General features: G+C 32.8%; 1 protein-coding gene across 1 annotated transcript in view; it reads right to left on the reverse strand.

Annotated features, from left to right (window-relative positions):
* Window positions 1-9,291: 9,291 nt before the first annotated feature.
* LMBRD2 (LMBR1 domain containing 2) overlaps window positions 9,292-16,598 on the reverse strand; it is a 43,597-nt gene continuing 36,290 nt past the window's right edge. Inside the window, exons 14-18 of the mRNA XM_069492139.1 lie at window positions 16,362-16,465; window positions 14,876-14,922; window positions 13,443-13,548; window positions 10,418-10,547; window positions 9,292-9,460 (exon numbers count right to left, since the gene is read on the reverse strand). Of these exons, the coding sequence (XP_069348240.1) occupies window positions 9,400-9,460; window positions 10,418-10,547; window positions 13,443-13,548; window positions 14,876-14,922; window positions 16,362-16,465 (448 nt within the window). The 3' untranslated portion in view covers window positions 9,292-9,399. The remainder of the gene's footprint in view (window positions 9,461-10,417; window positions 10,548-13,442; window positions 13,549-14,875; window positions 14,923-16,361; window positions 16,466-16,598) is intronic.

The following is a 16,598-nucleotide window of genomic DNA, read 5'->3' on the forward strand; positions in this document are numbered from 1 at the left end:
CAAGTCTTTACCTGGAAGATTGAACTTCTAAAGCCAAGAAGATAATTCTGAATTAGCATAATAAAATAGGATGGGGGATCATTCCCTAAACTCCTCGAGCACAATCTGAGGACAGTTTGTCATAGCACCGCCTTGTAATCTTGGCCTGGGGAGGGCAGCGATCATTATGCCCAGGAGTCACCTTTTTCCTCCCTATCCTGAAACCAACACTGGCCTTAGGAAAGGCTTTCAGGGCAACTCTTAACAGGCAGAGAAATGATTCAATGGGTGATGTCAACAGGGCAAAGTCGGCCCTTGAATTCTATACTATTACTGTTTTCAGATTAGCAGGTTAATTTTTTCATATTTAAATTTAATTTTTTTTTCTTTCTTTTCTTTTTATTTCAGGATATTATGGAGATACAAACATTTCAGTTATATGTTGTAACTTTGCCTCACCCAAGCGAGGAATAGAGGCTTGCCATTCCCTCATACAAAGCTCAACAATTCCATTAGCTGCAAGTTTACCCGCCCCCCCCCCAAGCCTCAGTGAATGTTATTACCGTGTGAGCACCTTAGTGTTGATCACTTAGTGCCAATTTGATGGCGAGTACATGTGGTGCTTATTCTTTCATTCTTGAGATACCTTACTTCGGAGGATTGGCTCAACCTCTATCCAGGAAAATATCAGAGGTGCTAGGTCACCATTGTTTTTTGTAATTGAGTAGTATTCCACTGTATACATATAGCATATTTTCTTAATCCATTCATGGATTGAAGGCACTTCAGTTGTTTCCACATCTTTGCAATAGTGAATTGTACTGCCATAAGCATTCAAGTGCAGATGTGTTTATGATAGAATGTCTTTTGTTCCTTTGGGTAGATGCCTAATAGTGCTATTGCTGGATCAATTGGTATTTCTATTTTTAGCTCTTTGAGGTAACTCCAAATTATTTTTCACAGAGATTGTACTAATTTTCAGTCCCACCAGCAGTGTAAAAGTGCTCCTGTCTCTCCACATTCTCACCAGCATTTGTTGTTTGGGGACTTTTTGATAAAGGCCATTCTCATTGGGGTTAGATGATATCTCATTGTCGTTTTGATTCGTATTTCCCTAATGATTAGAGATGTTGAGTATTTATACATTTGCTGGCGATTATTCTGTCTTCTTTTGAGCAGTTTCTGTTCATATCCTTTGCCTATTTATTATGTGGCTTGATGTTTTTCTTGTTGATTTTTTTGAGTTCTATATAGATTCTTGTTATTGGCCTTTTATTGGATGTGTAGAAAGCAAATATTTTCTCCCATTCTATAGGCTGTCTATTCGCTCTAATGATAGTTTCCTTGGCTGTGCAGAAGCTTTTTAATTTGATCAGGTCCCATTTATTTATTTTTGTTGTTCCTCTGATTGCTGTGGGTGTCTTGTTCATAAATTCTTTGCCTAGGCCAATGTCTGAAAGAGTCTTCCAGACATTTTCTTCTAGGATTCTTAAGGTTTCATGCCTTAGGTTTAAGTCTGTTATCCATCGTGAATTGATTTTTGTAAGAGGTGAGAGGTGGTGATCCAGTTTGAATCTTCTGCATATAGTTATCCAGTTTTCCCAGCACCATTTATTGAAAAGAGATTCTTTTCCCCAGTGTGTATTTTTTTCTGCTTTGTCAAAGATTAGATGACAATTGTGAATGGTTTCATTTCTGGGTTCTCAGTCCTGTTCCAAAGGTCTATATGTCTGTTCTTGTGCCAGTACCATGCTGTTTTGGTTTCGGTAGCCTTGTAGTAAAGCTTGCAGTCTGGTAGACTGATATCTCCCAGTTTGTTGTTTTTGCTTAAGATTGCTTTGGCTACACGAGGTGTTCTCTAGTTCCATAGAAAGTGTACAATTATTTTTTCTAGATGTGTAAAGAATGATGATAGTACTTGATAGGGATTGCATTAATTCTGTACATCACTTTGGGTAGTATGGACATTGAAACAAGGTTGATTGTGCCAATTCATGAGCAAGGTAGATATTTCCATCTGTTTACATCTTCTACAATTTCTTTTCTTAGTGTTTCGTACTTCTCCCTGTGTATGTTTCTCACCTCTTTCATTAAATATTTTCCCATATATTTAATTTTCTTTGAGACTATTGTAAAATGTGCTGTTTTTTATTTGATTTTCAGCTTGACTATTATTGGCGTATATGAATGCCTCTGATTTGTGTGCATTGATTTTGTATCCTGAGACTTTACTGAATTCATTTATTGATTCCAGGAGTCTCTTGGTTGAATTCTTGGCATTTTCTACATATAATATCATATCATCAGCAAAGAGTCAGAGTTTGATCTACTCTGCCCCTATTTAGATGCCCTTAATTACCCTCTCTTGTCTGATTGCTCTGACAAGGACTTCCAGCACTATGTTGAATATAAGTGGAGATAGTGGACAACCTTGTCTGGTTCCACTTCTAAGTGGGAATGGCTTCAATTTTTCCCCATTCAGTATGATATTGGCTGTGGGTTTATCATATATGACTTTAATAATTTTAATGTATGTCCTATCAAGGCCTATTTTGTTAAGTTTTTATCATAAAGGTGTGCTGGACTTTGTTAAATGCTTTTCTGCATCTATTGAGACAATCATATGGTCTTTGTTCTTGCTTTTATTTGTGTGGTGAATTGCATTTATGGATTTGCATATGTTGAACCATCTTTACATCTCTGGGATGCAGCCCACCTGGTCATGATGAATTATTTTTTTGATGTGCAGTTGAATTTAGTTTGCTAAGATTTTTTTGAGAATTTTTACATCTATATTCATAAGGATATTGGTCTGTAGTTTTCTTTTTTGTTGTGTTCTTTTCTGGCTTTGGTATCAAGGTGATATTGGCTTTGTAGAATAAGTTGTAGAGGATTCCATCCTTCTCAGTGTTGTGGAATAATTTCTGCAGTATAGGTGCCAGTTCTTCTTTGTAGGTTTGGTAGAATTCAGGTGTGAATCCGTCTGGGCAGAAACTTTCTTTTATTGGAAGAGTTTTTATTGCTGCTTCAATTTCAGTCATAGTTCTTCTCATATAGATTTTGTAAAAATTTTGTTAGATTTACACCTAAGTATTTCATTTTGGGGGATACTAGTGTAGATGTTATTATGATTTTAATTTCAAATTCCACCTTTCCGTTGCTACTACATAGGAAAGTGATCAAGTCTTGCATATTAACCTTGTTTCCTGCAAACTTGCTGTAATTTATTAGTTCAAGGAGTTATTTTGTCAATTTTTTTTAGACTTTCTACAAACATGTTGTCAGTGAACAAAGATAGTTTTTTTTCCTTCCCAACCTGTATGCCTTTTATTTCCTTTTCTTATCTTATTATATTAGCTAGGACTAACGTAAATAGTGTTATGCATTTAAATTTCAAAGTCCAACTGTTCATTTTTTGTATATAGGAAAGCAACCTACTCTGTTTCCTTGGTTAACCTGGCTGGAATTTCATCTAATTTAATAATCTTTTCAAAGACCCAGCTTTTGGTTTTGATTTTCTCTACTGCTTTCCCATTTTTTATTTCACTGGTTTCTGATCTAATTTTTTCAATATTTTGTAATGAGACGTTACCCTCTTTTAAAAAAATGTTTTAAATACATTTTTAAATTGACCCATAAAAACTGTACATATTTGTGGGGTATAGCATGTTTTAATACATAATTACTTTTGTTTTAATTATAAATACAAGAAGTAATGTGGAACCTAAAGTACATATATTTAATTATTTACCTTAAAACATTTCTTCTGTAATATCTGCTAACAAATTTATAAGGAACAAAGAAAGCCTAAATCTACTTTTAAAAGTTTGATTTCAAATGAAGTAAAATGTATACATAATCACCAAGATTCTTGTTAACTTGTAGAAATGTTTATTTCATGCAAAGCTACATAATTTCCTATATTTTAACAGCTAATCAAATAAACATTTCAAAAATTCATTACATCACAATAAGTTAAAATACTATGAAGGAACTGCAAGTCAATGAGTTTGTCAAAATCAAACTGAAGAGAATATTATGCATAGATAAGGCCAAAGATGCTAACTTACTTATAGTAGGTAGCACTTTGCAGCTTTTTGTAAGTACAGATTTGAAAATGTAGTGAGAATCTGCAAATAAAAACAGTTAAATCTACAACCCACTGGTCAAACAGGAAAATATTTGTCATTACATATCAGGTAGTAATGGCTGATTAAAGATAAATTTGGCATCATCCATGAAAAATGAACATAGTTATTAACATTTTGAAAAATTATGATCAGATACACATTTGAAAAGATTAATCTATTTCACCTAATCAACTGAATTAGAAAAGGCAAAATAACAAGTACTTTATTAATGCAATGCAGAAATTAGGCTTTTTATATATTTTTCTTGAGTACTGGTGTATATAAAAAGATACTGAGGAGACATAAGAGTATTTCAAATTCACATTAGACTACTGAAATTTAGAATATTGTCCTAAGGAAATAGGTCTGGGCAGAACTTATTTCAGAAAGATTTTAAAACTATTTAAAAGCAATACCACAATTAGTTACTTACAAAAACATTTATAAAAATTAAATACCAGAAAGTAACAACATCAATATTAGAGTTCTTTTGTATTTTTAAATGCTATAATTTATAAATATATATATTATAATAATTTAAAAGACAGGTCCACTTATTCTCTACCTTCTAAAATAAGAAAAATCTTTCAAGTTATTTTCAAAATATGGACAAAACAAATCCATTGGATTGCTTTTTAAAAAATAAATACACAGTCTCTCCCCTGCGACTTGGTATACTAAGTAGGGAAGATGCTAGCCAGCATTCTTTTGAGAAATTACAGATCTAAATGAGCAGGTTGATAAAAATTTGTCAATATCCACTCTAAATGGTGTTGTACAGTCAGTTTAATAAATTGTGACTTTACCCTACATATGTCTGCCATAGTAAACCATTCTTTTTACTCTTTCATACTACGTACAGTAAAATTCTTTTACAAAATGATTTGGGATCAAGATAACCATAAAAGAAAATATTTTCAGTGAAAAAAAGTTAATTTTCCCCAAGAAACATGTAAAAAAAAATGTTTTTTAGGATGCTGGTGTCAAGAAGAACATGCCAATAGTCTTACTCTATTAACAAATGTAAAAATTATAGCAAGGCCTCAATCAACCTTAGTGGACAACTCTCTTGAAAATGGAAATAAAATTTTAGTTAAGCCAGGCTGAGCATGGAAGAAATTAGAGGTGAGGACATGTTCCCACTGTAATGGGAAGGAAGACAGGGCAGAACTAGTGCCTGCCCTGCTGGGAGAAATGGCTCACAGGGCCTCATCTCTAGGACTGGGAAAGGGGAAAACGCTGCCTGATCTCTGGACAGGAAAAAGTCACCGAGTTGGAAAGAAGTACCTCACGGAGAGGGGAATTCACATTTTAAAAGGTCTCTTCTTCTTATATTGATCCAACTTTCCAAAGAAAAATTCTGAAGATGAATGTTATTTATTAATGCCTTTTTGTAAAAAGAGGTCTCAAGATTCTTAATATTTTGGGTCTTTTTATAATCATATTTTTTTGGAAATCTATTTTTATGCAAAAACATTACACTGAAAAATGATTCATTTTACTCAAATGCCCTTCTTACTGACCTAAAAGACAACACACTGACTCAGCATACTTCACATTTACATTCAGATGTTGCTTAGTTGTTTAGCAAAATCTGTTTGACTACTTTAGGTACAATACTGCTATTTCAAGTAGTGGGATTTGTAGCTGAAACTAGTTCACTTTGAGTATACTGCTCATCAAAAACAACTGTGCAGACAAAACAAACAAAAGAAAAATCTGTCAGCACATTAAAAATCATATTATAAAGAGAGGTCTCGGAAACAAAAAAAGGTGTAAAAGGAGAAAGGAAATAAGAAAAGAAAGGAAAGACAAAACCTTAAATCCATTTGCTTCTTAATACAATCCATTACACTTTAGAGATTCAAGTATGTTAAGATTTTTCAAGGAGAGGTTTTGTCTCTTAGTGCAAATATACTTATTCTTGTGACTTTTTAGGCATGGTCCATTCAAATCACAGGTACAAAACTCACCTTTCTGAACAGTGTGAATTGGAGAGCTTATTTTTCTCTTTATACAATAATCAGTACACTATCAAAAACATTCCCTAAACCTATTAAAGCTCTATAAAATGAAGTTTGTTAACGAACATAAATTAAATTCCTTCATTAATATGCTAAATACACTCTAAAAAAACTATATATATTGACTTTCCTATCTATATTTAATTTGGGTACACATACAGCTTAAATTTCCAAAACCGATAATATAATCAAACAATAGAATACAAAACAATCAACTGGTAGCATTTCTTTTTCAAAGTTGGATTGCCAAATTCTCTGATCTATTCTTTATAAAGGCAAAACACTTGAATTTTTTGACTTAGGTCTTACCACTTTTGTGAAATGAGGGCTTCTTGTGTGATGAAATTATTCTAAAGCCCTTGTATTCATTTGGTAAGAGTAAATTTTAATAATTAGAGTCATACTTTATTTCTTATGTTTTTTACAAAAATGCTCTATTGATGATAATGTTATTTAAGTAGTAAAAAAAGTTAATTAGTAACTTAGAGGTGACTCATGAAATTAATAGATTGTTATTTTCCGCAATGGTTATTCTAAATTATTGGCTTACTGAATATACTTACTTAACAACTATTTTAAAAATTATTTAGAAAATTTGACTCAGATATTATCATGTAACAAAGACATCAAAAAATAATTGCTGTTAATAATTTTAGGAAATGTACTTTGTATGTAAAGTTTATGAATTTAGTAGTAATATTTTGCAGATGTCATTACATTTTAATAAGCTTCTCAAAACAAAAATTTCTTGTACCTCCTAGGGTTTTTCACACAAGGTGGCTTAACAAATATGAACTTAGTTCTCCAGCCATGAACTCATTCTTCAATCGTTAAATCATTGCCTTCTGAACTCAAATTTACCCAGCAAAATAACCTTCCTATATGATTACACATAAAATCTTGTAAGACAAGTTCTGCTTAAAAAATTACTCTGAATCACTGAAACACCCAAATATTATTTTAAAAGTAACTCAAAAGTCATAAAGGGATCTATAGTGTTTGTGAAGTATATGTATATATACTATAATTATTACAACCATAAAAATTTAATAATAAAGGAAAGTGGTAACAGTCTCGTACACATTCCTATCAATTTATTTTAGGGCATTAATAAAAGATAGTTATAAAAGTAACTGGATAATTTCTCCCTTTTTCTGCTTCTACTTCAACAACATCTGAGTTTCATGACAAAACCTGATGAGAAACATCATATTTAAGAAAACATTCCAAGGTAAACCCAAAGACTAAATAAAACAACACTATTTTCACAGGACTTTTAATGAATTAGTCCATAAAGAGTGTATGCTTTGAGGACTTGTAAGTGTTGCTGTAATAACAAGAAATGGGACCACTTTCTGGGAAGATCATTTCCCCTATCCAATACCTTCAAGTACCACTATGAAAAACAGCACAGCTAACAACTTGTTTTATCTTTTTAAACTCTAGTACATAACATCAACTCAACTCCCTCACAATAGCTTTGTGAGGTAGATCAGTAGGTAAATAACAAATATCATCTTCATTCTGCAAATGAAGAAACTGAGGCACTGAAAGGTTATGATTTGCCCAAGGTACTCAATGAGTCAATGATGAAATTGCAAACAGTTATATTATCTCTGCTCCTGGCCTGTTCTCTATTGCTCTTTGACCATACTTCACGATAAAAAGCTGTGTGTGTGTTCCCTCAAATAAGCAGTTTATATGACCTTCAACTGAGAGTAAATCTATCCATTGATAATAATTTTAAAGGGAATCTAATATCAAAGATCATAAAAACTCAAAAGATCAAAAAAATCAGATAATTAGGATAATGCACTATTCCTTTCAGTACCCACAAACAACTGTGTCTTTTCAAAATTTACATGATGACACTCATTCAAGAGGAAAATAAAAATTTTAAATTTATGACTCAGGGAAAGATTGCCTTCAAGAAACATATAATCATATTGTTAGGGTGACCATATAATTTATTTTCAAACTGGGATACTTGAGAGTGAAAGTGAGCAATAGTAATGATTACAAAAGATAACAGGTGTTAAACTGAGACTATACTGGGAAATCTCAAGTATGGTCACCCAATGTAGCATGAATTGTCTAAGAGCTGCAAGTATTTCACAGACATAAAAAACTCTCTATAAGCATGTTGCACTCAACCATGTTCACTGGTGCTTTGAAATATAATACCTAACTTTGGCTTAAACACAAAGGTTAAAACAATTTTAAATAATAAGCATGTTTAACCAAGCTATGACTACACATTTCCATTCTAATATCATTTTCTGTTTTCTATAAACCATATTTTAAGTGTCAGTAATAACAGCAAATGGACTCACTTTTTACCTTTGAATAACCACATTTTTTTTTTTATCAAAAAATATAACCAGGCACCTTTAAATATTAGAGAATTTTGTGGAACTCTCTGGCTACAAAAAAAACAAAAAAAAACAAAAAAAAAACTATTTACCATTAATGTTTAAGATTTATCCTTGAATGACATGATCAACACTTAATATGCTAAATGATAAAAATGATCATTGCTTTCTGAAATGAAAATCTTTTACAAAGCAATACCAAATGCATAAACAAATCCAGTTACTACAGAGGACTAAAAGAATAATATATCATCTGATTATAGTATACATGCTAACGACACTAACACTTATCAGTTGAAGTATAATCTTAATTATACATGCAAAAACCCCACTAATTTGCAAATAGATTTAAAAAAGCACTTTTTACATTTAGTTATGTCTGGTAAGTAAGTCTTAAGACATGGATTTTATGAATATGGTTATCATTTGAGGTCTCCATTCACTTACATTTCTTTGGGAAATACAGGTTAAACATTTTTTTAATAACAAAAATGTAAATTACAATAATAAAACTGTATAATATTATTTAGTATGACTTATGGCTTCCTTGAACCTTTAACTCTCCTGAAAAAAAATTAATCTGAAACAAACTGCACTACACATTGTCAACATATTCTTATCCTTACCATGAATTAAATCCTTCCACTGTAACTGTACTTCTAAGGCAGATGCTTAGGGAATGGTATGTAATAAATCTTGTTAGAAAAGACAATATTCTATTCAATGAGCAATAAACTATTATTAAGATATAATTAATTCTCAGTGCCTTTTTTGTTATCCTGATACTTTTCACTGAGAGTAAAAAGGAAATCCTAGAGTACACAGAATGTTCATAAAGGCTGAACTGATTGATGTGTTGATATTGGTTAGCTGTTCCATAAATTTTTTCAGGCATTACACATCATCAAATATTCCGGCATAAGACATCGAGTGATATCGTCCACCAGGCTGATACCTAAAAGGTGAACATTAAGAAATGATCTGAAGCATCAATCGAAAATAATAAAGGAGGAAAGAAAAACAAGAACACATTAAAAGGAAGTTGCTACATAATTTGTTTACAGCTTAAAATCTATTCAGTAGCTGAAAGCAGAAACTTACCCTCCCAGGAAATTATCCAAAAGGACTTAATTATAAATCAACCAGCAACTGTTTTAGAGCCTAGAATACATACATGACGGAGTGAGGGATATAGAAAGAGGGGAATATAAGATACATCTAGGAGATTAATCAATTTAATAACCACTCTTGATTATTGAACATAATATTCTAAGCTTTTTGCTATTTATAGGCAATAGTATAGTAAACATCTTCATGCATAAGATATTTTGCTTTTGTTTAATTATTTCCTCATACCATAGTGGCTAAAAGCATAGACTCTGTTGCCAGAGTACTAGGGTTTGAATTCACAAGTTGTGTGAATCTAGGCAATTTACTGGGCCTCTCTGGGCTGAAATACAATTGGATTGCAACCATACAATATGATATTGTTGTTAAACTGCTGAGAATAGGGTCTGACACCGAAACATGGCTATGCAGCTCTTACTAAGGTATAATAAATTTCACAAATGGGACAGTCAGAAATAGGCATATATTGTTATGATTCTTTGCTATATATTTCAATTCTTTCATATTTATAATACCATTAGTGTTGTCTAAAGTTACTAATTTCAATTACCACTACTGGATACTATAATTTTTTTTTAAATATAAAAGCATTATAAGGTATAAAAAGGTATCAAAAGTTACTTGATATATTTTTTATTACTAGTAAAGATGAACATTTTCCCTTACTTTATCACTTGTTTACTTTTACCTTTACTTATCACTTGTTTTTAACCTTGTCAAGTCAGTATGTTATTAAAATTTCAGAGGAATGCCAGAGCCAAAATGTCACACAGCCAGAACATACCTTCTTGGTTCAGGTTCAAGGGGATCATCAGTGAATGTTTCTGCATTAAAATCCAAAGGTTCTGCATCTTGGAGAAGTTCTATTCGATCCCTTTCAGTCCTATTATTAGTCCTGGTATATTTGGATGCTGCTGCAAAGGAAGGAAAAAAAAAATCTATTTCCCTATTGTCTTTTAATTTATGGGTCACAGTCTATGGACTTACAAAAAGAAAAATCAAGATTATAACGAATCTGAATTTTCACTGTGAAGACAAACAACTACATGATTCCTTAAAAATCTGATTAAAATTAAAAACAATATACAGAGAATAGCAAGGAAAAGTTTTCTAGCTTTGCAGCTAGTATAAGCTCAGAAGCAGATACAGTGCAAAGACATAATTAATATAACTCAGAATTAATATTTAACTGTGGTATCACAACAGCTGAAGTTCTTCATTATCACATCAAGTTTCAGTTGGTTTCACAGTGAATCTCATTTCTTGGCTAGGACTTTAAGGTGCAATCAACTCAAGCCTTCAAGAAAGGCCTGAGCCTTCTTCCCATTAAGGCAAGAGTGTGGGCAGTACTAGCCAACAGAAATAAAATACAAGCCTCATAGATACTTTGAAATTTTCTAGTAGCTACATTAAAAAGTGAAAAGAAACAGGTGAAATTAATTTTAATATATTTAATTTAGCCTAATATATCCAAAATATTATCCTTTCAACATGGGGCACCAGCCATGTTGCAATTGCTCAACAGCCACAATGTGGCTAATGATTATCATACTAGTCAGCACAGATCAGAAAACTAACTCTCCCTTCTCTGTGTGGATGGGGATTTCTTCATAAACAATCTAAATTCTCACAATATTGTTTTGAGCAGTCCAAGTAGCTTTAAAACAACTTTATGATACGGTTCTTTTCAAAAACTTAAGGCAAGCCAATTCTATCATATTTACATTTTTGTCATCTTGGACTCTGCCCTAAATGCATGTCTCTCCATCTTTTCTCTCATTTATTCAGCAAATAGCAATTACCCACCCTACACCAGGATCCCTCTAACTCATACTTAGGCTTTGCACCACCTCTTCTCTCAACCATTCTCCCATATTCCAGATCTTTCTATTTGTAAACTTCCACTCTGTGGTAAGCAAGCAACAAAATCTCTTTACAGAATCCTCCCTCTATTTTCTAGCTTTAACTAAAGCTTTAGCATTCTATTTATTCTACCAAAAATCTTACCATGCTTCTTCCCACTCTGAAATCTTACCTTCAGGACAAAATACAAACTTTTGAGCATGACAATATCTGTTCCTTGACCATCTCTGTGGCCTCCCCTCTTATCAACCTCCTCATGCTTAGGCTCTAGTTGCAGAGAAAAACATGCATCTCCCCAATGATTCTCTTATGCCACAATGTCCTGCATTCACTCTTCCTTCTGATTAAAACACTCTTCACCTGGCTATGTACAATTCAATCCTAAATACTCAGATAAGTATTTCTTTATAACAGAAATATTTCTTTATTACAGAAATTCTTTCCCAAGATAGAACACTTTTACCATTCCCCAAGCTGAGTTCCTTCAGCATCAGGTAGGTATCCTCCTGCCATACCTTTCATGACAAGTTTACAATATTATAAATAGTTCATCATTAAATATTTCTAACATTTTCCATTTATCTCTTTTGTATAGTTTCCACCTCTCTGGCGAAATTCCTCTTGATCTGTTCGTGTACATTGTCTAAGCTTTCCATTAGATATTTTAACATACTAATTGGTTATTTTCAAGTCACTGCACTGTCTGATTATTCCAACATTTGAGCCATCTCTAGGTCTAGTATGTTGACTATTTTATGTTTTGAAAACAGCTCATATTTTCTTACTTTCTTATGTATCTCATAATTTTTGGTTAAATGCCAGACACTACATATAAAAGAAGAGATGGAGATACATAATTGTTATGCCCAGAATGGGCATACTTCTATTAGATCATCAGTGTTGAGAGATTGAATCAATCTAATCTATACTTGATCTGGGTTTGGACTTTATTGTTGGGTTAGTTACCTTAAGTCCCTACATATTTCACATCTCTCCAGCGATGAACTGCTATTACCTTGTGATTAGTAGGGCCCATCTGGAAGATGATTTCTCTTAGTATTTTTTTCCTATTCTCAGATTTAGCAGTCCCTGCATACATATGCCACAGAGGGAGTCCCTTTCCATGTTTCTACTCCTCCTCCAACAGTAGACTACTGTTGCTTGGTCACTACAAAACCTGTAGTTGGGTGGGAGAAGTTGCTCAATTTTCCTGCTCCACTCTCAGTGTTAGGCAGGTCCCTGTGCACTGAAGTCTTAGTGGTGAGTCTCTCTCAGCAAACTGAAATCTCTCCCAAAGACAAACAACCTCTGCCTTCTACTCAGTGCAAGGTCCTAAGCAAAAACAGGTTTCTTGCACTTACCCAGGGGCCTCATGTCACATTAATGTATTTTTTATTATTAGTAAAGATGAACATTTGTAGGGTCAATGATATGGGAAGGTTTCCTAACCCACCCTGGTGAGCAATGGCTTCTGCCTGGTGTCAGTTCCTCACTCAATTATAAGCATCCTAAGGATAAGAAATTTATCTTCTTTGTATCATTGCATACTTGGGAATATGTCTGACATACATGGGTCAGCCAATAAGTTATTATAAAAACAACTGAATAACCTATGTCTGTTAATAGAAAAGTGAAGAAAAATATTAAGTACATGGTAGAAATAAATACTTCTCTAGAACACATCTGGGATAAGTGCTTAAATTATTTAGGTTAATATACATACAGCTATTCATTTGATGTCTCAATTTCTCCTTTCCCTATCAGAATGCATATTTGAATTTCCCCTTCCTTCTTTATACTGAGGAATGTGAGAAAGGAAGGTCAGTGCAAATGTACATTTACAATTCTACAAAGGCATTTCTGAATGAGTATCCTAACTCTCAGTCGCCATGACAATAAGCATAAGAAAAAAAATTTCTAAGCAAACTAGAAAATAAACTACTTACATCGGTTGGTATTAATATCTGAGAAGTTTAACTCTTTTGGGTCAGTATGAACATTTCTGTTCCTGGTGGAATCTTCTCTATTGTGTCCATAACGTTCTTTCCATTCCTAAGAAACATAAATGCATATACAACAAAAGAACAAAAAATAATTCATCAATGTCAACAGATTATATATGCAGAATAATATAATTTCTTCTTCATCAGAAATTCATTAGTAATCAGTATAATTATCATAGTACCTTTAAAAAATCATAGGTCAATGTTTTTATCTTTACATGTAAAGTCACAGTCTCTATAAACTTTAACTTTTAAAAATGAAGACATTTATAAACATTTTTGTTAACTATGATTATGTTAAAGTATTCTTCTACGTAAAACATCAAAAAAATACTGGAACTGCAAGCTTATCCTAACCATGTAAAAGTTATAAGAACCCATAATGACTGATAAGATGTTAACAAAATTTTCTTTCATTTAAATAAACTACAAATATTAGAGAAGTGAAAAGTCATTTTCAATAGCAAAATTAAAGTTTTATACAAACATAATTAGAGTGAGATTCACACAGCATTTTGAGTTATCATAAGCATGGTAAAACCATGTTAACTAGGATTCTACTCATCAAATTCTTACATTTCAAAGAGACATTAGAGGTCACCTAATGCAACTTCCCATGCACTGAAGGGTCTTGTTCTAAAAATCTGTGCAAGATGCTTTTTGGCTGACTAGATGACGTGTAATTTTCTGGGTTTGTGCAGCCTACTGCAATTTTGTTAAACTGTGGAAATTAGAAATTCTTATAGAGAGGTGCAAGCTATCTCCAGTAACTTCTACTCTTTGGTTCTACTTATACTTTCCAGAATAAAGAAAAGACCTCTCTTTCACATGACGTATACTAAGATACATGACAACTGTCAAGTCTCCTGTCTTAACTTTGCCAGTATAGATACACTCAGATGTTAACAATTTGTGGTAACTGTGACTAGATTATTTTTCTCATTTTTTGCCTTTTCACTCTCTAGGAGGTTAGTTTGCCTCAGCAAATGGAGAACTGAAGAAAAGTTGAAGAGGAATAAAATTAGTGTCATATTACAAAAAAGCATAACAATTTTAAAGCAATCAAAACCACTTTAATAGCAAGACTACATGAATTCATTCATTCAACAAATATTCACTGAGCATCTACCTTAAGCAAGAAGCTGCTTGATGTGGAATACAAATGAAGTAATTTATTACTAGTGACTTTTACAGGTCTCATGGGACACCTAGCATATATATCTGAAAGTATTAAAATTTCCTTTCTTTAAAAATACATCCTGTGCCATTTTTCCCACTGTTCTATATCTAGAGCCAATTATTCCAAATCAGTAGGATTCTTAAGATATTTCACATTAATATTTAGGTTACAGCAATTTAATCAATATTGTACTTACTCTTCTTCGATTTTCACCTTCTTCTTGCCTTTGCCTTTTTCTCTTCTCTGGAAACAAGAAAATGGTCTCAAATTTGGTATAATGTGGTTTAACCAGACACAGAATAACTGAAGTAAAACTATCAGGCTATGACTAATATTTCTTTTAAATTACTAAAAAATCAAACGTAATAGGTTACTGTTGGAAATGATCTAAGAGGTCATCTCACCCAATAGGTCCATCTTCTCTATTTTTGTTAGAGATGGTCCTAAAGTCTCTGTTCAAATAACTGTAGTGATGAAAAGAGTTCTGTCTTACAATTACCTGAGTTTCTCTGTAACTTCTATTCTCTTTTAGTCCTATCTTCTAAATTAAGTTCATACTTCTTTCTGTATAAAAGTCTTTTCCCTTGTTACTTTACTCCAGGTTATAAACACAGTGTTTTTCACTTTATGTTCTACAGATTCATAATTCTGGCTGTTCTTCTCTAAATACCTTCTAATTTATCAGTCTTATTCTTAAAAATCTTAGGCAGGACTGGATGTGATACGCCATATGTGGTCTAATATGAGAGCAAGTGAAGTCTATGCTAGCTTATTTGGAGCTGCAATACAATTTCATTCAACTAATGATCACACAAAAGCCCCAGGCCTAGGTAGGGAGAATGTCTAAGAAACAATGTCACAAAAGTCGAGCTTTTTCCCTCCATCCTACCATCATTTCAACATCAGTAGATTTAATATATCTAGTTTTGTGATTTGATCGTAGTAGAGTGCCATATATTCTAACAGGCTGTTAATGATCATCACATTCTTAAAAAATAGCATTGGCTTGAGTGATTTCCCATGCAGTATCAAACTGATGGTTCCTTAATGAGTTTTATAGTTGTATAGAGCTTGGCAAATATGTTTCAATGCAAACATGAAAACAATTCCAAGACCATTCAAGGGCATTATTTAATCTCAGACATACCAATAATTTATGCTTCAGAATTTCTTAAAGACAAATAAAATAAGTATTTACGTTTCTAGTCTTTTTCTAAGAAGGCTGTATGTCGATTTTTAGCTAAAAACTGTATTAATTTATAATTTCTCCCTCCCCTTTATTTTTTGGAGACAAGGTCTTGCTCTGTCTCCTGGGCTAGAGTGCAGTGGTGTCACCAGAGCTCACTGCAACCTCAAATTCCTGGCTTGAGTGATCCTCCTGCCTCAAACTCCTAAGTAGCTGGGACTACAGGTGTACATCATCACGCCTGGCTAATTCTTCTATTTTTTGTAGAGGTGGGATCTCACTCTTGCTCAGGCTGGTCTCGAACTTCTGGCCTCAAGCAATCCTTCTACCTCAGCCTCTCAAAGTGCTGGGATTACAGGTGTGAGCCACCATGCCCAGACTTATAATTTCTTAAGATAGATTAAAATTATTTACAAATTATACAAACATTAATTTTGTTTTTTCAGTTTGAGCACTTAGCAATTTCTCTTCATTTAGTTTAAAAGACATATCTTACCTCGCCTGATTAATTCTTTTCCTTCATCAACTAAGTCTGATGTCATATCATTATCGCCCATAAACTGCTGGAAACCAAGCAGATTCAAACAACGGGTTCCCAAACTAAATAAAAGTAGATTTTCAAGAAAATAAGCATTATTTCACATTATAAATATTAGATAAATTGTTCTTTAATGTTGTCATCCCCAAAGAAGTCTATGCTTGATTATCAGTTATCATGGCAAGTTACATATAG

Source organism: Eulemur rufifrons, chromosome 17 (genome assembly GCF_041146395.1).
Source record: "Eulemur rufifrons isolate Redbay chromosome 17, OSU_ERuf_1, whole genome shotgun sequence".
Taxonomy (NCBI): domain Eukaryota; kingdom Metazoa; phylum Chordata; class Mammalia; order Primates; family Lemuridae; genus Eulemur; species Eulemur rufifrons.